Genomic DNA, 27,213 nt, shown 5'->3' with positions numbered 1-27,213 from the left:
TTTAAAAAACCCAAACATTTCAGATAATGACCAACACAAATAAGAGTTAAGACCAATTCTGCATGATCAATGACAGTAGTGTTGACTTTGTAAAACATAACTGAGTACCAGGGAGAAAATGATGAAGATGTCTGGACTCCAACTACTTTCAATTTCTAACCTCAACCCTGACCTTGACCCAAACCAACACCTCGCTCTGCCTGGCACATTCCAAAAAGACTCTTATCAACGAATAGCCTTGAACAAGCACAGGCTTGCTCAGTGGTGATTCGAAATGTACGTGACCTTCAACCAGCAATTGTACTTCTTGATAACTAGCTAGAGGAATAGTTACCACACATACCCAGACATGCGTAAGGGTGATCACTGCAGCAAAGACTCTGAAAGCAAAAATGGGTGGAAGGCAATCCACCCAAATGGCCATCCACAGAACAGCTAAAGGGCGGTTTTAATTCAAGGGCAATTTTAATTTATCTTATTGCTTGAATGCACAGCTAAAAATACACTTACAAACAGAAAAGTATACACCTAGTATATGCACAGAGACACATACCCATACCTTACATTTTAAAGGGGAACAGGGATGTCTGGATGGCTCAGTTGGTTGAATGTCTGACTCTTGATTTGGGCTCAGGTCGTGATCTTGGGGTCTTGAGATCGAGCCCCATGTCAGGCTCCATGCTCAGCCTGGAGTTGGCTTAACACTCTCTCTCCCTCTCCTACTCCTCCCTACTGCACACTCATGCTCTCTTTTTCTCTGAAATAAATATTTTGTGAAAAATAAGATAGAATAAAGGGGGACAAAGTGGAAATTAATGATGACAAATCATTTGACGACAGAGACTGAGGAAACCAGGGTCTGAGGGGTTACGTCTGTAGCAAAGCTGCAGCTTTATAACATCACCATCTGTATGGTCTTTTCACAGCTGAGATACCGAGGTGAAGCACTGGGCGGACTTGGGGTCAGGGAGCCCCCTCCCGTCTCCACGCTCTATCCACCCCATCCCACGATCGCCAGTTTGGATCCAGTGGCTTCAACACCCCTACTACACACAGCAGGGTGCCCAAATAACAAGCTTTCCATTTTTCTTTTGTTTTTAAACACAAGTTACAAAGCAATTACGAAACCCCCTCTTTCCAGTCCCTAGGTGTCAACACCTACCATATAAGCTCTCTCTCAATTCTGAAGTTTGTTTTTTTTTTTTTTTTAAGTCAGGCGTGGAGCCTAACACGGGGCTTCAACTCACCACCCTGACTCTTGAGATTTGAGCTGAGATCAGGAGTTGGACTCTCAACTGACTGAGCCACCCAGGCACCCCTGAAGTTTTGTTTTGTTTTGTTTTTAAAGATTTTATTTATTTGACAAAGAGAGAGACAGCTAGGGAACACAAGCAAGGGGAGTGGGAGAGGGAGAAGCACGCCTCCCGCCGAGCAGGGAGCCCCATGCGAGGCTTGATCCCAGGACTCCGGGATCATGACCTGAGCCGAAGGCAGACGCCCAATGACTGAGCCACCCAGGCGCCCCTGAAGTTTGCTTTTAATTCAATTGTTTGAATACAGTGATCAACCACACAGCCTCACTACAGACGAAACTTCTATCCAAACAAACAGATCAATGAGGTAACTCAACCATCAGGAGGCACAAACCTGGTAGTTAGGATTGTCAATCATGGGAGGCTTCCATTTGCCCTTATAATTAGGGTTGTCAATCATAGGTCGCTGCCAGACACCACACCCAGGGGCCGACTCACACTTAGGGTTGGCAATCTGGGGAGCCTCCCATTCCCCATCCATATCTTCATCCCTGTGGAGACACAAACAAATTACAAATAGACTCTGTGATGCAGGACCAGGACGGCCATGCCAGGGCTCCCCTGAAATCCCGCAGTAACGCTTCCAGGGTCAGACTGTGTCACGAGAGTTTTATCTTATTCCTGCATTTCCAGTAACAAGGGTTTTTCATGACAGATGCATTAAAGACAAACGCATAATTAAATTTGTTGAGCTCTACACTTAAGTTGGACGCTTGGCTATATTTAATCATTAACTTTTACTTCAATAAAAAAGCAGGTAATTTAAAAAGTTAACTGAAGCTCTTACCAATCCTCTGGCTTCTCCGCATCTGGATCAGGTACATATTCGGGCTCATCATCTAACCAGCCTTCAGGCTTTGTAGCTTCTTCATCTGGAATCTTAGCAGGGGCATCTTCATCCCTTAAACACAAAAGAAAAAGCTAATTATGACAACACTGACTGAAAAATCACAATGTGATCCCACATTATGAATCTGAAAATATTTCAGTCACAATCTCAAAATTTAAAATAATTCTTTCTAGAAAATAGAAGAGAATAATTCATTCTTATGATAGTGGTCTAGTATTCAGAATAGAGAGCTCTTACAATTCAATAATAAAAAGACAACCCAACTTAAACACTGGCAAAGGATGTGAATAGACATTTCTCCAAAGATACACAAAGGGCCAATAAGCACATGAAATGATGTGTAACATCGTTAGCCATCAGGGAAATGCAAATCAAAGCCCCAATAAGAGATCACTTCATGCCCACTAGGATGGATGTAAGAAAAATGACTGATGAAAACAAGTGTTGGCGAGGATGTGGAGAAACCAGGACTCTCATAACATTACTGGTGGGAAAGTTAAAAACAACAGCAATTCTGCTCCAAGAGCAATGAAAATGCAGAGCCATTCAAAATCTGTAATGACTGTTCCTAGCAGCAGGACTCATAACCATTGCCAAAACAGGGAGAAAACCTAAACGTCAGTCAACCGGGGAATGGATGAAGTGTGGCAGTTAGCACACGATGGAGTATTATTCACTCAGAAAGAGGAACGGAGTACTATCACATGCTTCAACATGGATGAACCCTGAAGACATTATGCTAAGTGAAAGAAGCCAGGCACAAAAGGTCATATATTACAGTATGCTATGTCCAGAACAGGTTAATCCAGAGATGGAAAGTAGTTTAGTGATTGCCAAGGGGCTGGTGGAAGGGGGAAACAGGAAGTAACCGCTTAATGGGTATGGATTTCTTTTTGGGTGATACAAAAGTTCTGGAATTAGACAGTGGGGCTGGTTCTGTGAATATACTAAACTGCTGAATTGTACCAATTAAGAGGGTGGATTTTAGTATGTGAATTGTAACTCAAACAATTACTCTTAAAATAAAAGTTCATCAAGTAACTAATTTCAAAGTTTTACACAGTTACTACGAAACATACCATATTAATTGGTAAGCAAAGACATCTTCTATCCTCTATCAGGATTATGGTTCTTTTTGACTCATGCTTGTTTTAAATTAATTGCATGAGAACATTGTATAACATTGAGCTGGCCCTTTTAATGAAGCTAAACATTCACACTCCCACCCCCAAAAGAAATCCGCTAGTTAAGGAGCGTGATACTGAAATAGGCTGAATCCCAGATCTGTGTTCATGAATACACAAATAAAAATAAATTCAGCGTTTATACCAGTGCAGCATAAAGTTCAGGTACACATACTTTAAGAAAGGAAAAACATCAGCTAGAATTTAACTGCTCTTTGTCACTTCCTGACATCTCTGAAAGTCACTGTATCGGGGCTCGAACAGGGCCGTACACAAGAGTACAGCCCCGCTGTTGTCACTGCTCGTCACTCTCCGATTCGTATCCTGCAAGAGGCTATACAGCATATACTCAAGTTCACTCACACGTCAAGCTCACTCCTATTCCTCTACTTTTGCACAAGCTGGGAATACCATTTCCCGTCTTCACCATTTGCTTGACTCCTACCCGGCTTCCAAGTCTCAGTTTGACTTGCTCTGGTCCAAGAAACCACCCCTGGACCAGGTATACTTGGTGCTCTGGTCACTTACTAATACCTACTATTAGATCACTCACCACATACATGCCATGAATAGGCTTCACCTGCCTATCTCACAACTGGACTGGGAGTCATGCGGGCAGCTGGTATCCCTGTGGCTTTGTATTCCATTGCCCAATACAGAGCAGAGATGTCTTGAGTGTTATTTAGTGGGGAAAAGGTTATTTTTCAAATTAAAATTTAAAATTTCAGAGCACCTGGGTGGCTCCATCGGTTAAGCAACTGCCTTTGGCTCAGGTCATGATTTCAGGGTCCTAGGATCGAGCCCCACTTTAGGCTCCCTGCTAAGAGGGGAGTCTTCTTCTCCCTCTCCCCCGACCCTCCCCCCCAACCCTGCTTGTGCACGCATGAGTTCTCTCTCTCTCAAATGAATAAAAATTAAGCAGGGAGTCCGATACGGGGCTAGATCCCAAGACCCTGAGATCATGACCTGAGCCAAAGGCAGACGATTAACCAACTGAGTCACCCAGGTGCCCCAAAATCTTTAAAAAAATAAATAAAATTTCAAGACTTTCAAATGTTAATTCATAAAAGCACTGGAAGAGCCAGGCCAAGAAAGGTTCTGCTACAAACCATCCATGTTACCACAGGCAAACTCATCACCTTCAGCATTTTGTGGCTTGTAAAATGGTATTAGGCAATCCAGACAGCCATTATCGCCCCTTTTCAGCTATAGTGGTCTCCATTTTTCCTACCGTTTAGATAGCATCATAGATTACTGAAATTATGAGATCTTAGCCAACACTGAGTTGCTTAAGCCACGTGGAACATATGAAATGCTGCACTGCAAAGACTCACCAGTCATCTGGTTTGACAGCATCAGGATCTGGTATTTTTGGTCTTTCATCCCAATCCTCAGGCTTCTGGTCTTCTGGGTCCTCAATTTCACGTGAAGGATTTACAGGAGGAGTCATGTCATTTAGCAAATTTCCACTATTCACAACAGATTGGTCCACTAATATTTCAAAACTATTATCTGGATTCAATACTGAAAAAAATGAAATGCAATTTAAAAAAAATAAATTAACCACTCATTCCCCAAGCTCTCTTTACCGATCATATTTCTAATAGAAAACGGAAGCACAGAGTAATGACCTCAGGGTGTTAATCAGAACATGGTCTTGGAGCCTCATGTAAGTTAACTGTCTCTTCCTTATCTGTAAATCATAAATAGTAGTTCCTCAGGATTTTAAAATTAAAGCAAATGATACATAAAATTTAAAACGCCAGAAGACTACTTATAGACATTAAAAACATCAAAACACCAAAGAACTAATGCAATAACAGTCTGACACAAACGGTTACACACAAGTCAACAGGCAAATAAGTTTATTTATTCCTACCACCACTTCCGAGCAAAAAAAAAAAACAAAAAAGCCCATTTCCTCATTTTTTGAATTGGTACTACTACCATCTATGTCACCAAAATTCCAAAGTACACAAGTTTTTGATTTTATTTATTAAACCACATGTCTACTTACGATTGTACTTTTGGAATCCAGTGGAACTTGAAATCCATAAAGGTATCTTAAGTGACACTTACTCTGAAGCCTGGATCCCACACCTAAATGTCTCATAGGCAACTGACTAAGTCCCAGCACATCCAGAATACTATGGAAAGCAAGGAGCACCTATACCACTGACATCAGTGATAATGAAGACCAGCAATGTTATCAGTCATATGTACTCTCACAGAGAGATTCTTACTTTTGCGAAGAGAGCAAGTGAAACATAGCACGTCCAACTTTTTTTTTAATTTATCTGAGAGAGAGAGAAAGCGCGTATATGTGTGCAAGGAGAGGGGCAGAAGAAGAGGGAAAGAGAGACTCCTCAAGCAGACTCCCTGCTGAGCACAGAGCCAGACGCGGGGCTCAATCCCACGACCTCAAGATCATGACCTGAGTTGACATCAAGAGCCAGCCACTCGGGGAGTATGGGTGGCTCAGTCAGTTAAGCGACTGCCTTCAGCTCAGGTCATGATCCCAGGGTCCTGGGATCGAGCCCCGCATAGGGCTCCCTGCTCGGCAGGAAGCCTGCTTTTCCCTCTCCCACTCCCCCTACTTATGTTCCCTCTCTCACTGTCTCTCTCTCTCTGTCAATTAAATAAATAAATAAAATCTTTTAAAAAAGAGCCAGCCACTCAACCGACTGAGCCACCCAGGCGCCCCTAGCACGTTCAACTTTTAATAAAACATTACATGTGTTTATACACATACAGCCAAATACATATTACAATGTTGGTATTTCAGGTAATTTCGAATGTCTTTTGTTTACTTCTAGCTTTTGAATTCTATGTGTAGCATGTGTTACTTTTGTTATAAAGAAAAAAGGTTACTGTATTCTTTAGGAAAAGAGGCATGTCCACATATACTCAAAACAGCAGGAAAAGCTTCATTAAAATAAAAAACACATTCCAGGGGCCCCTGGGTGGCTCAATCAGTTAAGCAGTTGGTCTCGGTTTCAGCTCAGGTCCTGGTCTCGAGCCCACGCCAGGCTCTGTGCTCAGTGCAGAGCGTGCTTGAGGATTTCTCTCTCCCTCTGCCTCTCACCTCCCTTGTATGGTCTCTCTCTCTCAAAAACAAATAAATCTTTAAAAAATAATAATAATAAAATAAAAAGTGCATTCCAATGTCCAAATCATTAAACTCAACTGTCTAGGGACGCCTGGGTGGCTCAGTCAGTTAAATGTCTTGATCCCAAGGGTCCTGGGATCAAGTCCCGCATCGGGCTCCTTGCTCAGCGGGGAGCCAGCTTCTCCCTGTGCCCTACCATTCCCCCTGCTTGTGCTCTGACAAATAAATAAAATCTTAAACACACACGTACACACACACAAACCCCAACTATCTAGGTATTGGAGCATCCAAAGTTCAACTGAAAGGTAATTTGAAAAAAATGTACATGTATTTCCATTGTGTTCCATTATTTAACATGTTATCAACAACAAAATACACAGTGGGAGAAAATGAGGAGAATCAGCAAAGCTCTTTATGGAACATAAAAGCTTACTCTTAAAACGGTCTCAAACCCCACTTCTCAATTCAACCTATGGGAAAAGAAGCTTTTCTTAGTGCTGAGAAATTAAGTCCTTTTTACCACTAAGCTATTAAGTCAACAGAGACTCTTATTTGCAGGCGTGGGTCTTCTGCAGATGTGCAATCTTTAAATTAAACAGATGATAAATGTATAGCGCCATAATACCCCCAAATTAATATGTTTTCTTACTTAATGTATAAAGATGTGTTTTCTTATCAGTAAAATAGGTCTTCAGATCTGCATCTGGCCTCTTGGCATGCTTTTCTTCATATATACCGGTTTTGGGGTTTTTGTGGCGGAAGATGAAGTGCAATTTATAGTCTTCTCCACATTTATCTGGACCAAACATAATCGTATAAGGGGTCTTGTCGTGGAACTGATCCTTCAGAAACAAAAACGAATTATTTTTAAGTGACTCAATCAAAGTGTTGAAAAGCAAACTTTCAAAGTGTGCTATTTCCTCTAATAAAATCCCAAGTAAATTTTTGGCACCTCAAAGAAAAAGGTGATTCATTTAGATACCAGTGAAAAGGAATAACCAGAAATTACCAGAGAACTTTACATGAAGATATACGAAAGTACTTTAAAAAAAAAAAAAAAAGAGTAATGCATGTATCTACATAGTTACTGCTTCTTTCATAAAACAAAGTAGTATGCATGCCAAAACTAAAAATTACACAGAACAGAAATCAGGGATAAGGCACAATGGCTTTGAAATTCACATTTCAAATAAAAACCAAAGAAGAGTCAAAGTCAATATTCCCAATCCTCTAAATATTTCAACAGTAGGAGAGGAGGCCTTCATTTTCCCAGGTCTTACAAGATTGTCTTTCCTTTTCTCTAAGATTCTCAAAAGACAACGGTGGGTGGCCACAAGGAAACAGGAAGGACCTACCAGGTTGAGTTCTGGGGTTTTGGAAAGCAGTTTCACATAGGCACCGCCACATTCTATTCCATTTTGGAAATTGACTTCATATCTGATTTCAAAGAGAAAAGTAGAAAACCATAAGGCATTCTGAAAGATCAGATTTCTTAATTTACTTCCCCTCTCCCCCAGTCTTGATCACATGTTTTATCATAGGTCATACTTTTATCCTTAAGAAAAATTCCATCTTCTATTGCTTTTGAAGACTTTTTTTTTTTTTAAGGTAATTTTTACGCCCAACTGGGGCTCCAACTCACACCCCAAGATCAAGAGTTGCATCCTCTACTGACTGAGCCAGACAGGTGCCCCTCATTTTCTATTGCTTTTGAATGGCTACTCAACCACCCCCCAAACATAAGTTAAAATAAAACAAAACTTTAATGCAGATTCCCAGTGTACACTTTTTACAAAATCCTGATCATTTGCTATCAGGAGAAAAATAAGTCAATCTGTTTCAAAAGAATTTACTGGGAAGGAAAAAAAGTACTGGATTAGAGGATGCTTAAGTACACCACAAACCCTCTACTGTAACATATAATTATTCTTATAATTTTTTAGAGTACAGTAATAATTTCCTGAGATCCGGGAAGTTTCTATCAAGCAAACGTTTCACTCACTGAACAATGAGAGGCTTGGTATCAAACAGGAAGGGCTTGTTCAGTTTTGCAGAGATGGCATGATGCTTGGCCCGAGACAGCAACACAAGCCCTTTATCACCTGGGAGCTTTGTTTCCTTCATTTCATCTACCTCCCACTTTCCTGCAAGACATCAGAAAAAAATCCACTTCCTAATTATGCCTTTGAAGATCCCTTAAATGGTAACAGGCAAAACTCCAAGGTGTGCACATCTATCATACTGGAAAATTTTTAAACCTATTCCATTTACCTATGAGACCTAGCCTATTAACCACAAACATGTGACAAGTATTAGGATACGGTTTTTAAACCTATAGCATATTTACTTCATCAATAACTAGAAAGACCTTCCATTTCCAAAAGACAGCACTACAGGTGACACATTACCTCTCCATTTTATGGTGCAAACCAATCAACAGGTCTAATCCTATGAACACACAGATAGCAAAGCTTCCAAGGAAAAATCTTAAAACGTATACATACTGTTTTCAAACCAGCCTTAAGAGACACTATAGAAACCACACGTGAAGCCTCAATCTGCTATTCTATGTAAATCAAATGGACTCTCACCGTCGTATTTGGCAATTTCATCATCAGTGTCATCCTTCTTAGCTTTGGATAAAATCCACCTGTGATTAAGACAAACCCCCAAATTAATTAAACGACAGCTAGCCTGTGAAAAGAAACAATGTAAATACTAACAAAAGCAGGACCTATCCAAGTCTTTATAGCCTACTTAACCACTCTACTATTTTCAACTTTTAAATCTGCCACACAGGGGCGCCTGGGTGGCTCAGCTGGTTGGGCGACTGCCTTCGGCTCAGGTCATGATCCCAGAGTCCCGGGATCGAGTCCCGCATCGGGCTTTCTGCTCAGCGGGGAGTCTGCTTCTCCCTCTGACCCTCCCCCCTCTCATGTGCTCTCTCTCTCTCTCTCTCTCATTCTCTCTCTCAAATAAATAAAATCTTTAAAAAAATAAAATCTGCCACACAAACAGTAATACATTCTCTTCAACTCACAAACCCATGAAATAATTCCACTTTTTTTTTTTTTTTAAGATTTTAGTTACTGAGAGAGAACATGCATGAGCGGGAAGGAGAGGGAGAGAGAATCTTAAGCAGACTATGCAAGGAGCATGGAACCCGATGCGGGGCTTGATCCCATGACTGCGAGATCATGACCTGAGCTCAAACCAAGAGTCAGACACTTAACCGACTGAGCCACCCAGGCGCCCCTCCCCTCTTTTTAAGACTCACAAGAAAAAAATTCCTCAGTTCAAAAGAACAATATATACAGTCAAGGGGGAAAGAGAAATGGAAATTAGACCCACATATTCTAAAAAACTTTTCTAAATGGACATGTTCTAAATTCTCCTAAATGAGCACAAACACTGGGGACATAAAATAGTTAAGACATTTTACTATATGAAATGCTATCCAAAAAGGAATCCACTATCACATCATATTTACAGGATGTTTGCCTCCAAGACATTTTTCCCTAAGAAACACTCACCCTGACAGAGTTCCTCGGTCAAAAGAATCAGCAAAATACACTTCCCCTGTTGGAACCGGAGCTTTATAGGTGACCTGTGTTAAATATAAAAATGTATCGAGAATTTTAATTTTCAGCATGATTCCCTTCTTAGTAAGATTTGCTTTGAATTATCCCAAATTTTTATAGCTGGCTCACGATTATATACATATATATATAATTTATCATTGGCAACATATAAAAAAGCCTGCTATTTTAGCTAACTTTGCTTCCCCTTGGAAAAGGATCCAAATTTACCTTCATCCTTTGACTATCTCAAGAGGTAAAACCAACAGATTCAAAGACCACTTCAAACCTTTGGAGAAGGAGGAGCGCTGGTATCTGGTTTCGATTTGGAGTCTTCCACCTCTTCGATAACATCATCGAGGTCGTCCTCAATATCAATCATATCATCATCGTGTCCTTCATGGGCCTGAACGATAGCAGTTCCGAGGACCAGTAGCATACACAGCAACCACTTCCCTTCCATTATCTACACAAAAAAATATAAAAAAAAATATAAAAATATATAATATAAAAAAAATACTGGTACAATCAGTGAAATGTTATTACTTCCTTTTAAACATTTTGTAAAGATCAGTGACCCCTCTCTTATTTAAAATTAAGGCTTTCAAGGGACGCCTGGGTGGCTCAGTCATTAAGCGTCTGCCTTCAGCTCAGGTCATGATCCTGGGGTCCTGGGATCGAGCCCTGCATGGGGCTCCCTGCTCAGCGGGAGGCCTGCTTGTCCCTCTCCCATCCCCCCTGCTTGTGTTCCCTCTCTCGCTCTCTGTCAAATAAATAAAATCTTTTAAAAACATAAATAAATAAAATAAAATAAAATAAAAATAAAATTAAAGCTTTCAAATTAGAGCTAAAAGAATTTTATTGTGACTATTTCATTTTACAGGTAAGGAAAGTGAGCCCAGAGAGATGAAGGGGGTTTTCCCAAAATCAGTTAGTTAAAAGAATGAATTTCAAGAAAATTTCAAAACGAAACTCAAAACAATTGTCCCCATATAGAATGTTGGCTACCCAGACCCAGGGTGTCTGAATGCAATTTCAAACTAACTGCTTGCATTTAAAGAGTTTGCCGATAGACAAAAGCCTCTTCTGCATATTAATTTACAATTTACAATCACATGGTAACAGACGAGCTGAATAGCCTCACATTAAAGATTTAACAGCTATTGTTCAAAGATCATCAAGTTTAGATACGGTTTTAAATTAGTGTTTTAAGACTCAACAAAAATATTAAACCAAGGACCAGCTACTTTTATCTCTTAATTTTTAAACACTTAGATGCCTTGTGTATTGTGTTAGACTGTCCTGGGTGGCAGTGGGCCCTCTTCTCAAGGACCACAGATCTTTAAGATATAAAAGCTGAGTCCCATGGATGCACAACATGATTCAATAGTACGTAGTACAGTTTCAATTCTGCAAGATGAAAAGAGTTCTAGAGATGGCTGGAGGTGATGAGTGCACAAGAATGTAAATACACTTTATACTACAGAACTGTACACTTAATAATAGTGAAAATAGTAAATCAACAAATATTAATTTTTTAAAAAAGATAGTAAATCTTATGTGTTTTTAATTCAACAACAAAAAAGATTTAAGAAAAAACACCTGAGCTTAATACTTCTAGTCTCTTGTTTACAATGACCTTTATTTCTTAGGCAAAGTGCAAAAAGAAAAAAACCTGAAGGAGCTCCTTCATAAACTTCGAATGGTCCCAATTCATAACCAACGCTGACATTTTGACCAATTGAGTTTCTAGAAAAATGCAGATCAATTTATTCTAATGCTCAATTTAATGCCAAATTCCTTATAAACTTTATAATCCTTTATAGTAACCTCACACAAAGAACTAGATTTTCATGCATTATTTAGTGGTATTTCTTTATTTATGCATCTTAGGACTATGTTCACAAAATGAAAGGGAGACTGGATTCCTAAATGCTTAGAATTTAGTGCGGAAAATGAAAGTGCTAACTAAAATCATTTATTACCTTTCCTAGGACTCGTATTAGTTTTTAGAAAAAACTCTTCATGTCAACATTCTGCTTCAGTTTCTTATACTTAAAAAATACAAGTAATCTCTCATTTATTCACTGGAAAGACCTCTGTTTTCTGCAATGGCATAGCAATATTGCTGTTTGATTTACAACTTAAAACTTTTTTTTTAAGATTTTATTTATTTATTTGACAGAGAGAGAATGATAGAGAGCATGAGAGGGAAGAGGGTCAGAGGGAGAAGACTCCAGGATCATGACCTGAGCCGAAGGCAGTCGCTTAACCAACTGAGCCACCCAGGCGCCCCTGTTTGATTTACAACTTACTCTCTGAAAACTAAACCGGCTGATTCAACCCTTTTATCTAAATCAATTTTATACAACTCCCAAGTCCTCTCTCATAGAAACAATGCTATAGGGGCACCTGGGTGGGTGGCTCAGTCGGTTAAGCATCTGACTTTGGTTCAGGTCATGATCCCAGGGTTCTGGGACGGAGGCCAGCTTCAGGCTCCGTGCTCAGCATGGAATCTGCCTGTCCCTCTCCCTCTGCCGCTCCACCCCACTGTTGCGCAGGCTTTTTTCCTTTTAAAGATTTTATTTTGCGAGAGTGCGTGCAAGCGGCGGGAAAGGTAGAGGGAGAGAGAGAATCTCAAGCAGACTCCACACTGAGCATGGAGCCCCACATGGGGCTTCACCTCAAGACCCTGAGATCATGACCTGAGCTAAAATCAAGAGTCGGAGGCTTAACTGACTCGAGCCACCCAGGTGCCCCTAAATAAATAAAATCTTTAAAAAAGAAAAGAAAAGAAACAATGCTATAAATGGTGATTAGATTCCCCGGTATAAGCTACAAATTCGCCCCAAACACAACTAAAACAGTATGTAGCTGACTTTTTCAAAGTAAATAAAATGTGTTAAGACTAGTAGTAATTAAAAGTACAAAGCAGGGTGCCTGGGTGGCTCAGTCGTTAAGCGTCTGCCTTCGGCTTGGGTCATGATTCCAGGGTCCTGGGATCGAGCCCTGCATCGGGCTCCCTGCTCGGCAGAAGCCTGGTTCTCCCTCTCTCACTCCCCCTGCTTGTGTTCCCTCTCTTGCTGTGTCTTTCTCTGTCGAATAAATAAAATCTTAAAAAAAAAAAAAAAGTACAAAGCAATGGATTACTTAGAACAGAGTACTGGTGCTGGAACACTGCTATCCAAGAAGAAAAAGCTAATCAGGGAGATGGTCTGGTGGGCTAACTACTTACCTTTAAAAAAGGTAGGACTGATTTTTTTTTCCCCTCAACAAGTTTTAATGTGTTGATATACTGCTGCTATGGACTGAATTGTATTCCCCTGCCCAAATTTGCATGATGAAGTCCTAACTCCCAATGGGACTGTATCTAGACACACGACCTTTGAGAGAGTACTTAAGGTTAAGAGGTCACAGGGCAGGTAGGGCCCTAATCCAGCGAAACTGCTGTCCACATAAGACACTAGGAGTGTTCATGCACAGAGGCGAGTCCACGTGAGGACACAGCCAGATGGCAGCTCTCTGCAAGCAAGAGAAACGTCCTCACCAGAAGCCAATCCTGACAACACCTTGATCTTGGACTTCCAGCCTCCAGAATTGAGAGAAAATAATTTCCTATTGTTTAAGCCCCTGCCGCGGTATTCTATACGGCAGCCTGGGCAGACTGCAATAGCTCTCCTTTGGTTTTTAAGTACAATGTAGAGCCATGTTTCCCAAATTTAAACAGCCATCAGCATCACGCAGGGAGCTTGCTGAAACAGACTGCTGGGGCTCAGTCTGAGTTTCTGATTCAGTCCAGGCCTGGATTTTTACCTTTCTAACAAGTCCCAGGAACCACACTTTGAGAACCACCGTTTAGGGTTTATGAATAATCCATTTGGGCTCTGTTTTCCAGTTTATAAAGCACTTTCACGTACACTGTTCATGTAAACCTCCCGTGAGGTATTACTCTCATTTTATTTTACACGTTAATGAAATCAAAATAACCTACTTATTATCACAGTGAGACTCAAAAGAATTCAAATCCTGTATTTCTATCACACTAGACAGAACGCTACTGTGTAGTTGCGTGCTGAGAAGGTACAATGGAACGCAAGACAGAAGACCAGGCAGGAGCCGCCTTTAGGAGGGAGTGATCTGGAATGGGGCGGGGGGGGGGGGGGGGTATCAGGTAGGGTTAGTGAGGGCAGAGTGACTGCAGAACAGCGAGCCCAGGCTGTGGGCCAAGGAACAGGGGGAAAGAAGGCATCTGTGTTGGGGAGGCAGAGTGGTCTCCCTGCAAGGAAAACCGTTTTCAGAGAGCAGAAGGCTGGCTACCTGTCCTGTCAGGAACACAGAAAGTCTCTAGCAAGCTTCAGAAAATGCACTTCTCGCCCACTGCCGTTTTCTCTACACTCGAGGTGCAGAACCTTGTTCTTTAGGGGAGAGAAGTGTGCAGGCATTCATCTGCTCCTTTCACATTATTCAAAAGGTTGTGGAACCTGTGAGGAGTCAGTCTCACCAAACCACGCCTCTCAGAGCCACTTAATGAGACTTGCCCTCTGCCAGCTTTATATATGCTGCGTTAACACCAGGAATTTGCCAATACCCACCCCCCAAAACGCTACAGCCAATAGGTCTATTCTAGTTCCAAGAGCCACCAGTAAGTCAGCTTAAATGTTCCGAGATTTGTCCATACTTACAAAGAATTCAACAAGACATTTTAAGGTGACCTTAATTCTCTGCTTTGTTAATGAAAATCCAACATTACCAAGACACAGAATCCCCCCCATCTTCTTTCAGTCCCCCTACACCAAATGGAATCCAAAAGGTAGCATTAACTGGGTGGGTATTTATACAGGATGCTGCACTACTATGCCTTCTAAAAGAAAACATAGGAAAAAATTCAGGTGATCTTGTGAGTTTTTACATAAAACATCAAAAGTAAGATATATGGAAAGAAAAATCAGTAAGCTGGATTTTACTAAAATTAAAAACTTCAACTCTGTGAAAGACTTAAAGAGATTAAAAGACAAATCAGACAAGAAGAAAATATCTGGAAAACACACATCTGATAACAGATTATCAGACTGGTTTCCAAAATGTACAAAGAACTCACACTCACCAATAAGAAAACACACCATCCAGTTACAAAATGGGACAAAAAATTCTGAACAGATACCTCACCAAAGATACTCAGATGGAATATAAGCATATGAAAAGATGCTCAATATCATTTGCCATTAGCTAACTGCAAATTAAAACCACAAGATACAAGCATGCACATATTAGAATGGCCAAGAATCCAAACACTGGCAAGGGTGTGAAGCCAACAGGAGCTCTCATTCATTGCTGGTGAAAATACAAAATAGCATACCCCCTCTGGAAGACAGTGTGGCAATTTCTTACAAAACTAAATGGAATCTTACCATCTATTCAGCAATCATGTTCCTAGGTACTTGCCCAACTGATCTGAAAGCTTACAGACGCACAAAACCCCGCACACCAGTATTTCTAGCAGCTTTACCCATAACCACCCCAAACTTGGAAGGATCAAAAATATCCTTCAATAGCTGTATGAATAAACAAACTGCAATGCAATATTACTCAGCAACTCAAAGAAATGAGTTCTCAAGCCATACAAAGACTTGGATGAATTTTAAATGCATATTGCTAAGTGAAAGAAGCCAGTCCGAGAGGGCGACGTGTTGTATAATTCCAGTTATAGGACATTCTGAAAAAAGTAAAACTACAGATACAGTAAAAAGATCAGTGGTCACCAGAGGTCTGGGGGAAGTGGTCAGGATGAATATGTCAGCACAGGGGGGTAATTCAGGCAGTGAGACTACTCTGTAGGATGCTAAGATTATGGATCCATAACTCTACGCATTTGTCAAAACCCATGAAACCTCACAGCAGAGAGAGTGAATCTCAATGGATGAAAATTTTAGAAAATCATTTAGGAGGTCAAGTGGCCCAAGGACAGCACACAGGATGTGACAATCGTTCGTGTTACAGATATATTAACCACCTCACTGGAAGGGATGGAGGGAAGATGCTGACCTACGTAACTTCAGAAACAAGTGGAGTCTGTAAACTAGACGGTGCGAAAGCCCTTTTCCAGCTGGTAAGTTATTCCCCACAGGGGACAGGTTAACAAAGCTGATGCTGCTGTATGCGTACACTGGAACTGAACGAGTATATGGGCAGTGGATGGCGGGAACCACGTTCTAACCACTGGGTGTGGGAACTGACAGATAAGCGAAGGAAAGAGGCTGGAAGAGCCCCTATGGTAACGGGAGACAGTTGGAGACATCAGTGTAAACTCATGTTGTGGCTAATTTACAGAGGGTTACATATAGTAGTATTTATAGACAGGCGCATATATGCCCATTAGTATGCACACGTTTCCCTCCTGTGTCACCTTGAGGGCCTAAAAGAAACTACGTCTCCGTAGCAATAAATATACACCTAGTACCAAGATCTTGATTTTTAATACCACCTCCAATTAAAGGGAACAGAGCCCTTTGGAGAAATGGCCAACTCTAGAATTGGGGCAGGAAATACACAAGGTGAGCCTGGAACATCTCACACTGCCAGTAAAGTGTTCAAAAAAGAAAACAAAAATAAAACACCTATAATGATGGGGGGGGGTATGTCAAAGGAACACAAGAAAGAGTGCCCAGTGGCCAAAGCGGAACAGTTATGAGCAACAAAGTAAGTGGTACTAGATATACCCCGAAGTAGAAAATAAATAACCATGGATCTATACTGACACAAATATATGGGTAAAGAAATAAATGGGGAAGGAGAGACAAATTTCCCATGCAGAAATATTCCAACTAATCTATGCAGTTACTCCTCCTTCAAGGAAGGAGAGCCTAACTCCCCACTCCTTACGTGTGCGCAGCTGCACCAGGTGATGTCCTCCCAAAGAGCACACAGTATGGGAAAGGGGAGAGAGAGGGGGGAACTTTACACTGGAGAAACCTGGCAAAAACTATCTCACCCAGGTGACCAAGGTCAACATGAACAGTGAAAGGTCATGTTGATAGTAGGTACCCTTGACACAATGTGATGAAAAAAGGACTTTAACCTCTGTGGTCTTCCTCCCAAAAATCCATTATCGCCAGTCTAATCATGAGAAAAACACAAATCAAAATCCCAATAGAAGGACATTCTACAAAACACCCTAACCAGTAGTCCTAAAAAATGTCATGGTCATCAAAACTAAGGAAAGTCTAAAGAACGGTCACAGCCGGGCGCCTGGGTGGCTCAGTTGGTTAAGCGACTGCCTTGGGCTCAGGTCATGATCCTGGAATCCCGGGATCGAGTCCTGCATCGGGCTCCCTGCTTGGCGGGGAGTCTGCTTCTCCCTCTGACCCTCTTCCCTCTCGTGCTTTCTATCTCTCATTCTCTCTCTCTCTGAAATAAATAAATAAAATTTAAAAAAAAATTTAAAGAACGGTCACAGCCAAGGAGAGCCTAAGGAAATATGACTAAATGTAATGTATCCTGGAACAGAAAAAGGACAACGGGTAAAAACAAAGGAAATCTGAATTAAAGAAAACTTTAGTTAATATTTATCTATCAATATTGGTTCATTAATTGTAACAAATGTTCTGCGCTAATTTGTTAATAGTAGGGGAAACTGGGACTCCTCTGTGCTATCTTTGTAATTTTTCTGTAAATCTAAAACTGTTCTAAAAATTAATTAAAAAAAAAAAGATGTTCCACGATTATGCTTCAAATGTTTGATCTCCCACCCCTTCAAAAATATCCTGGGGCTGAAATATACCAGAGGAATCTAGTCTAGTTCTCCTTTTTGACAAGACTAAGGTCCAGAGACCAACTTGCCAAAAATCAAATTATTGGCAGAATCAGGATCAGAAGCCAAGGTTCCTGCATCCCGGTGCAGTGCACCCTACTTGGTAATTCTACAAATGCTTCTGCCTGAAAGACACAATGTGATTTTCCACATATTTTACCATCTAGGAGGATTTCAGGTTTTTTCCTCCCTTTTAAAGTCTTCATTTGTCTTTACACTGACAGAATCCTAAGCAGAGAGCGTACTTCTGTCACTTTGCTTTCCTGTTTCTAAGATTATCAATAGGAAATATAGAACAAGGAGTTCAACAACAAAGCAAGAATGCTTTTAGAAAACAAACAGCACACGGCGCCCCCCCCCCCCCAACTTCCCCTGAGCCACAGGCAAGTGGTTCCTAGATTTTTTAAGTTCAGGAGTAAAAGTGAATAAAGAAATTACCTTCCCCCCCCCCCCCCCGCCCCAAAGATTTCATTTAGTTATTTGACAGAGAGAGAGAGAGATAGCGGGAGAGGGAACACAAGCAGAGGGAGTGAGAGAGGGAGAAGCAGGCCTCCTGCCGAGAAGGGAGCCCCATGCGGGGCTCAATCCCAGGACCCTGGGATCACGACCTGAGCCGAAGGCAGACGCTTAACGACTGAGCCACCCAGGCGCCCTTAACCGAGAAACATTTTCCTGTAATAAAGAAACATTGACCACATTTGCTAAAATTCTATTTCACAGTTCATGCTGATGTATCAGCTCCTCAAGGGCAAGGTTTCCCGCATTCCTGCAATCCATTACAGCAGTCTGATCCCCCACCCCCGACTTTAAGCCATTATATTCTTAGACCACTTCATTTTCTGGTTTTCTTTCAGGGGCCATCTTCTCTCCCTGTCTCTCGTAATTTTTATCACTGCAAGACTCTTACCTTAAACTCTACAGCAAAGCCCCTCTGAGCCAGGATGCAAATGCTGGGTGAATGCATAACCTGTAACTAGCTCAGTGCTACAAGAAAAAGTTTCACAGTGGGCTGCTTAAATTCCTATCTTAGTCAAATTATCATCACTACAGGTCTGGACCTCTAGGACAGCCCACAAGTAAAAAACAAAAGCACAAACAAGAAAATCTTTTAACATCTATGAATCTACTGAATTGGACAACTTGTCTCAAAAATACCCTTAAGTTATATACAAATGTGAGTTTTGTGTGGCTCTGTCTTAAGATACCCTTTAATGTAAGCAAAGACTACGTCAATAAAAACCCCAAAATACTATGGGGGCCAACACCATATGGTCCAAGTTCTGATTTCTGTTGATCTAGATCTAAAAACAAAACCTATGGAGCACCTGGATGGCTCAGTTGGTTATGCATCTGACTCTTGATAGGCATCTTTTTTTTTTAATATTTTATTTATTTACTTGACAGAGACACAGTGAGAGGGAACACAAGCAGGGGAAGTGGGAGAGGGAGAAGCAGGCTTCCTGCGGAGCAGGGAGCCCGATGCAGGCCTTGATTCCAGGACCCTGGGATCATGACCTGAGCCGAAGGCAGATGCTTAACGACTGAGTCACCCAGGCGCCCTGATAGGCATCTGACTCCAGATTTTGGCTGGGGTCCTGATCCCAGGGTAGGGAGATGGAGCCCCAAATCAGGCTCCCCATTCAGCAGGCGTCTGCTTAAGATTTTCTCCCTCTCCTTCTGCCCCCTCCATGCTTGCAAGTGCACGTGCTCTCTTTCAAATAAATAAATCTTTAAAAAATAAAATAAAAAATAAAAATAAAACCTACAATATCTAGGCTCTAGAGAAATCAATAGACTGCATATCCTTCAAATCCTCATCAATCAATCAATCAACTGGACTTCTGATAAAAGTTGGGTGGCAGAGTTCAAGAATGTTTTCTGGCAATCACAGGCTTAGATTGGCAATTATGTATTACCAATGGGTTAAAGGAGAAAATCATCTAATACCCATCAAAAAACCTGGCTAGAGTGAGACACTAAACCAATGTTTGTTGATGGCATCCAATTCCACGACTGCCAAGTAGGCATCAAATATGAAAAAAAAAAGTCGGTCTCTGACCTTTAGGAACTCAATCTATAATATGGTGTCTATAAAGTCTGGAAACATAAGCGGCAAAGGGATTCAAAAAAAAAAACAAATCTGGAGGGGCGCCTAGGTGGCTCAGTTGTTAAGCGTCTGCCTTCGGCTCAGGTCATGATCCTGGGGTCCTGGGATCAAGCCCCGCTTCGGGCTCCCTGCTCAGCAGGAAGCCTGCTTCTCCCTCCCCCTCTGCCTCTCTTTCTGCTGGTGCTCTCTCTCTCTCTCATGCTCTCTCTCAAATAAATAAAATCTTTAAAAAAAAAATCTGGAAACATAAAAATATTTTATAGATTAAAAGTGACCTTGATGACATTATGTATATTCGCCTATGTTTTCAGAGTTTATGAATATACTGTAGTATTAGTTCTACAAATCAATTTTGGGGGTTTTGGGTCAGTATCAAAATAAACTCATAATATTATAACCTATCTTTTCTTTATCTAACTTGCAAAAAATGCACAGGTTTGTTAGTACCACTTAAGACTCATGGTAGTATTCTCTTTCTACAAAAATAATGCCAAAAAAGTAACAATTTCAAAAATGAATTCTCAACATGACAAAATTGCACAGAACTACATACTATATACATACACACACACATGCATGCAAATCCTGGTAAATTATGAATAAGGTCTGTAGATTGTACCAAAGTCAACTTCCTGGATTCGAGATTGTACTATAGTTATGTAGATGATAACCACTGGGGGGACGCCTGGGTGGCTCAATCAGTTGAGTGTCTGACTCTGCATCTTGGCTCAGGTCTTGATCTCAGAGTCGTGAGTTCGAGCCCAGCCCTGGGCTCCACAATGGGGATGGAGCCTACTTAAAAAAAAAAAAAAAGATGATGCTACCATTGGGGGAAGCTGGGTGATGGGTACCAGGGACTGCTCTGTACTATTTTTGCCATTTCTTACAGCTCTATGATTAGTTCAAAATTAAATGCTTTTTTAAAATGATGTATACTGGATCAACAAAGATGTCAGTTTAGACTTGAGCAAAGTTGTCCAGACACCGGCTTTAAACTGACCTACTTCTATAAAGCATGAAATTATAAAGACTCAGAAATGTGAGCTTGATGAGAAATTTGAACTTGAAGAGGTCAAGTCTTTCTCTTTTCCTTCCAGTTTATAAGGGTTTTGTTTTTGGTAATCAAATGTAATTATCTATCTACATCCAGGCCAGAGTATCTCCACCCTCTGGGTTTGCACGGACAAACACACACAAAGCCAAGAAAGCGGGAATGAAACACATACATGTACATTTAAGCTATACTACTATATACATGATTTCTGGCTTGCTTCCCAATTTCCCAAGGACAGAGCAAAAAGTCCAACTCTCAAAATCTCAGGGACAGGAGGCTTCAAGAGCACCTAATCCACTCACTTTTAATACTGCAGTCCATGCTTTTTAACTTTTAAGAGTGAATTCATTTTGACTTCTAGAGACGGAAATTTCCTATCTTAAAACTGCCGATTCAGAAAAGTAATTCCTGATAACCCAAGGCAGTATGGTGCACATGGCTGGTATAACCTGTCATGTCAGAGAAACCTGGGCTCCAGACTCCCCTGCTCAGCTTACTGAGCTCCCAGGAGTCTTCTTTCCCTATTTTACAGATGTGGGTAATAGTACTACTGGCAGGAAGGCCTGCTGTGAAAATAGAAAAAGATAATACAAAGTCTATTAGAGTCCAGGACTTTATAGGTAGGTATATGCAAAGTTTGTTCTTTGGTGCACAATTAGTACAACCAGAGTGAACACACCTTCAGTTCTCATAGTAGACCCATAGGTCTAATATACCCGCCTCCTCCTCCAAAGTTTTTCAGCAAAGCTGAATAATTTTGCATAGCCAGGAAAACTTGCTTTCCTCTAATCACACTATAGGATTTAACTCTTCCTCGCAATGGTGTCTCTACAATCTTAGCATTTGTATATAGAAATGTCCATGTTTATCTGTGATTTTTTTCCTGCTTAGTCACTGATTATTTCTGTTCATGGATTCTCCAAAACTCCATTTATTTTTGGTTAATTGTAATTCTGTTCTCAGCACATTCTGAAAAAAGACAATCCCAATTATTTTACTACATGCATTTAATAATGCACGAGACTTCACCTGAACACCTAATATCTTATTTAACAGAAACAGACAAATCTGCATTGAATTTCAGCAAATCCGACAACCACTTAGATCAACTTTAGGAATAGGCACAATAAAGAAATAGTAAATTTGTACCCTGTAAGGCACAAAACTTTACTCTCAATAAGGGTCTATTTAGGAAAAAAATGATCCTTAAAACAAATGGAGGTTTATATTATTTTTAAGTTTATTAAATTTAAATTTTTATGTTTTATCTTTTTAAGTCTATTTTTTTTTTCATAAGAAATATTGGTCTGGGGCACCTGGCTGCTCAGTCAGTAGGGCATATGCGACTCTTGATCACATGGTCATGAGTTGAAGCTCCATGCTGGGCACAGCGATTACGTTAAAAAAAAAAAACATATTTTGGTCTATGGTTTTCTTTTCTTGCGAAGTCTTTGTCTGGTCTTGGTATTTGAGGAATTCTGACCTTACTAAATGGGTTGAGAAGTACTCTCTTCTATTTTTCAGAAGAGTTTGGGGAAGGATTGGTATTAATTCTTCCCTAGGTTTCTGAATGAATTCACCAATGGAGCCGTTTGGTTCTCGGCTTTTATTTGTGGGACTTAGTTTCTTAAACAAAGTTAGGAAATTTCAACCCTAATTCCTGTAATCCATCTGAAATTAGAAAGAGGAACAGAAGAAATCCCCAGGAAGGGATTATTTGTCTCTTCAGCAGGTTGAGGAAGTTCTTTCTATTCCCAGTTTGTTGAGTATTTTTTTTATCATGAAAGGGAGCTGCATTTTGTCAAATGCTTTTTTCTGTGTGTACTGAGATGTGGTTTTTGTCCTTTATTAATGTAGTGTGTTACATTCATTATTGTATGTTCAACCGACCTTGCATTCCTGGGATAAATCCCAGTTGGCATGATGTATAGTCCTTTTTATATGGTACTGGATTCCATTTGCTAGCATTTTGAGGGTTTTTGCATCTATTTTCATCAAAGATATAGGTCTACAGTTTTCTTGTGAAGTCTCTGGTTTTGGTATCAGGGTAATATTGGCCTCACAGAATGAGTGGGAAGTGTGCTCCCTTCTGTTTTTGGAAGAGTTTGTAAATGACTGATGTTAATTCTCGTTTTAAGTATTTGGTAGATTTAACCAGTAAAGCCATTTGGTTCTGGGCTTTTCTTTGTGGGACTTGTCTCTTAAAAGAAGTTAAGATATTTCAAATAATTCCTTTAATTCGTGAGAAATTAGAAGAAGAAATAACCTAGCTAATGTTCTTGGTTGTTTAAAAAAAAAAAGTGATTTTTTTTTTTTTTTTTTTAAGGCAGTATATAATAGGAAATGAGGCAGTCTTTCTTTCAGGCAGGTTATCCACTCATCTATTAATATACCCTTTTCAAAATGTTGGTCTTATGGGGTTTAAGTATCTTAGGTTGTCTAATTTAATCCTCACAAGAACCCCAGGAGGTTTGATCACCCTCAGCTGACACAGTGAGAAAACTAAAGCTAAGAGAAATTACAGAAACTGTCCGAGGTCACAGTTAGACATAGAGCAGTGTTTATGAGCTGGAACTCAGAAGTCACAATCCCTCCTGGACTATCCAATAACTTGGTACACTGAGTGAACTACTAACTTCAGGGCCCTCAGTTTCATCTCTTAAATGAGAATAACAACACTATATACTTCTTAGGGTCACTGTATAAACAAAATGCACGTGCCTGGCTTACAGGACATATGAGCAACACTAGCAGTGATTTCTACTATTACCGGGTACTGCCCAGTGATACCATGTAAGTTTTAATGGTTCTAAAACTCGAAGTTTTAAGGCAAGTAAGAAATTTTAAGCCTTAGATTGGAAAGGAACCAGTTAAAAGGGATTTGATTCCAGTCACAGATGAACCATTTTACTACTCTTTATACCTTCTCACTGTATTACACATGCATCTAGTCAAAAAGTAAAAGCATTTAAGAAGGGGGAACTACATAAAACATGATCTTTATTGGGAATGCTCATCCATTTAAAAATATATCTGTAATACCTTGTTTACAGTTTTGAATTTTGTTTTTCGTTGACCGGAACATAATTGGCTTTTCCATAGCACTTTCTTTTTTTCCTATAACCTAAGTAGGTTTAACATGTGAATACTCAGAATACATTGCTGAAAATCCTCTAAATTCTTAAAAAAAAAAAAACTCCAAATAGGTTTCATAGCTCACAGTCAAGCTTAATTTAAAAGTACATCTGCTGCAGTTAAAAAAGCGACCAACTAGCAGCACTTTCCCGATGAAGTTCTACAGTGAGCTATACAGGTTACAACTATGTTCAGGCCCTTTTATTTTTCCTAGGAGTTGTTATGGACTGCCAGTTCTTCTGTCTGCACAGTGCAGCACACTATTCAAAGTAGTTCCCTGTTCCCCATCTTATTTGTCCCTCCCAGTGGCCTCCGAAAGTTGAGGCAGCCAGGAGACTTCCCATTTCCGTTTTAAAGATGGGGAAACCAAGGTGGTTCATAAGCTAGTTACTTACCATGCTGGGCCTGGAATTCAAGACTCTGCATTCTGCTTACCAACGGTCGTTTTGTCCCTGAAGCTATCTCACAGGGCAAAGTGAACTCTCATGAAAGGATGCAACAGCATGATTGCCAAAACGGCAGCCACAGCTTCTGCCCAAACGTTTACCTCTCATGGTTCTTGGAAGATAATGTGTTAGTTGAACTGTCTGTCCAGTTAAGATAGTTAGGTGGAGCGGGATGCTAACACCCATTTTCAGATAGGTCAGAAAATCTGTCGTGGTAGGACTCGTCCACTCCAATACAGAGTTCACTCTAGCCTTCTCATGATCCAGTTACCAGGTTTGTTGGCTTGTGCACCCTGGATGGTGCAAAGAACTCCCACACAGTGCTTTACCTCTGTTCCGAGGCTGCTCTAAGTATAATTACAGCGCGTGTACAACATGGCAGTGATTCTATTCATGACCCTCGAACAACGCGGGGAAAAGCTGAGATACAGAATGATTTCAAAACTCAACACAATTCTTCTCTTAAAAACAACAAAAGTCTACTCATTAAAAAATTAAACAAAATGTTCCATTTCTTAAATTAGAGGTAAAGAGACTTAACCGTGGCTCACCTTTGTCCTCACAAGCTTTTAATATTCAGCTCAGTTTAACCTCCTTCAACCAGCATTCACGTGTGCCATGCCCAGCAGTTGACCCACCAGATCCATTTCTCCCTCCCATTACTGTAAATGTAGTTTCAGCCAGAAACCAATATTGCACTGTATGTTAACTAAAATTTGATTTAAAAGTAAATAAGTAAATGTGACTTCAGATACTGGGAAACAGGGCTTAATTCAAAGCGCAGGATGTGAGTTTAGCGGACCAGCAGCATTTGGATTATAGTAACTTAATGCAATCAATATTTATACCACAGTTATCATGTGTCAGACTTCCCTACCTTATTGTACACCCAATTTAATTCTAACAACTCCATCACGTATTATTATGTCCATTATTTGGGGAGACCTAGGACACAAAGGGGAAGTAAATTGCCTAAGTTCACACAACAAACGGGCCATAAAGGGCTTGAACCAGGGCCTTAAACTTAACCCCAACCCCTACACCAAAACTGCCCTGCCCTCAACTATAATCCCAAACGTGATCATAAAATTAATGGCATGACCTTGGGCCTGTCATTTTATAGCTCTGGATCTGTTTCCTCCACCAAAAAACGCCATGCCCTCAGTGGGCTTTCAGGTGCTTTCCTGCTTTTTAAAACGTCCACTGAATTTCCGACTGGATTACTCCCCACCCCCCAATAGGTGTAAATGTTAAGACTGAAGTTTTTCAACCCAGGCGTGTTCTGGCACATTCTCCACACTCTTCGGGGTGCTAGGGTTCGGTCCTCGCTTTACGGTTTTATTTTTCAATTCTGAACCTGTAATGCTGCTAATCCCAGACATTCTCTCCCGGTCTGATATCACCTTTTCCCACTGCTACGAGTACAGACTAGGCCCTACCCCACTCCAGACCTTTCCCCCTTTACTCCGAGCCACCTTGCGGCTTCCCGGGTAGCCAGTAAAAGGCCTCAGAAAGCCCTAGAAGCAAAACCATAGGAAGAAGTTAGCTACCCAGAGGTCAAGGGAGCCTCTAGGGCACCTGCCACGCCTCCCGACCCCGGCGGCGCGGCCTGGGCCCGGCTCCCCACACCAAGCTGCCCCGGCTCGGGCCCGGGCCTCGTCCCTCGCGACTGTGGGCCCTCAAGCCCAGCCCGACCCCCTCGGCCCCGGCCACGCCCGGCCCTTGGGCCGCCGCGCCGCGCACCCAGGCCCCCCGAGGTCCTCACAGGCCCGAGGACACGCGCGGGCCTCCTGCCTCACCTCGAGCTTTGCGGGGTCCGCCGGTGGTGCCCGCGCCTCCACCCGCCCGCACACCTGGCCCCGCGCTGCAGTGGAGACAGCGGCAGAGGCGGCCCAACCGTCACGTGCCGCAGAACCAAGAGGCCTCGGCTACCGCTGCTGCCGCGCGAGCGAGCCCCACCGCGCGAAGCCCGGCCCTGCGTCCGCCCCCCGCTCCTGAGTAGCTAGGGCCAGCTCCAAGTCCCGCCCCCCCACGCAAGCTCCGGGATTTGGTTGGCCGGTGCGGCCATCGCTCTCCGCACCTTCCCATACGCCCCCTAGGGCTATTCTTCGTGGAGTGTGGGGATTGGCTGGAAGTGAGGCAGGAAGTGGCTGTTGGTTGGGCGGGAGGGAAGGGGGCGGGCCGCCGCGGAATCGGGAACCTGGGGCGCGCGCGCCCTGGGGCGGGGTTGGCCGGGCAGGCGTTCCGGCACCCGGTCGCCCTGATTCCTTAGTGGGCCCGCTGCCCGGCGTTTCGTCCCGACCTCTTGGGTGCATACGCCGCCGGTGCCTGGAGCTGGCCCCCGGGATGGGCGTCCCGTTCCCTTTGCTCAAGGGGCAAATGGCAGCCGGCAGAAGGGGTGGGAGATCGTCTGGGCCACTGGGGAAGGGCCTGTTCCCGGAGGCGGCATGCGCGGGCCCCGGAGGAAACCCGGCGCGGGCGCCCCTGGCCGGGCCTGGAGTTGACTGCACAGCTCTGTGTAACCAGGCGCCACCGTTCTTGCAGAGTCATCTCTCTGGGCGCAGCAGCCTGCCGCCTCCTTATCCAACACAGAGTCCAGAATACGATATAACCCAAGGTTATTTCCATTT

General features: G+C 41.9%; 1 protein-coding gene across 2 annotated transcripts in view; it reads right to left on the bottom strand.

Moving 5' to 3' along the window:
* The window catches only part of CANX (calnexin), a 32,950-nt gene extending 6,393 nt beyond the window's left edge, over positions 1–26,557 (bottom strand). The window contains exons 1-10 of one of the 2 annotated variants that reach the window (XR_003522037.2): positions 26,383–26,557; positions 10,324–10,500; positions 9,990–10,063; positions 9,048–9,106; positions 8,459–8,600; positions 7,812–7,893; positions 7,106–7,298; positions 4,682–4,871; positions 2,101–2,214; positions 1,648–1,804 (exon numbers count right to left, since the gene is read on the bottom strand). Coding sequence is in view for 1 of the 2 variants with exons in the window: in XM_027605317.2 (XP_027461118.1) it covers positions 1,648–1,804; positions 2,101–2,214; positions 4,682–4,871; positions 7,106–7,298; positions 7,812–7,893; positions 8,459–8,600; positions 9,048–9,106; positions 9,990–10,063; positions 10,324–10,497 (1,185 nt within the window). In the remaining variant the exon portion in view is untranslated. The remainder of the gene's footprint in view (positions 1–1,647; positions 1,805–2,100; positions 2,215–4,681; positions 4,872–7,105; positions 7,299–7,811; positions 7,894–8,458; positions 8,601–9,047; positions 9,107–9,989; positions 10,064–10,323; positions 10,501–26,382) is intronic. The other variant, XM_027605317.2, reaches the window with a different exon arrangement.
* Between the last annotated feature and the right edge of the window lie 656 nt (positions 26,558–27,213).

Source organism: Zalophus californianus, chromosome 5 (genome assembly GCF_009762305.2).
Source record: "Zalophus californianus isolate mZalCal1 chromosome 5, mZalCal1.pri.v2, whole genome shotgun sequence".
In the NCBI taxonomy this organism is placed as follows: Eukaryota; Metazoa; Chordata; class Mammalia; order Carnivora; family Otariidae; genus Zalophus; species Zalophus californianus.
This window is presented reverse-complemented; position numbering and strand designations above follow the sequence as displayed.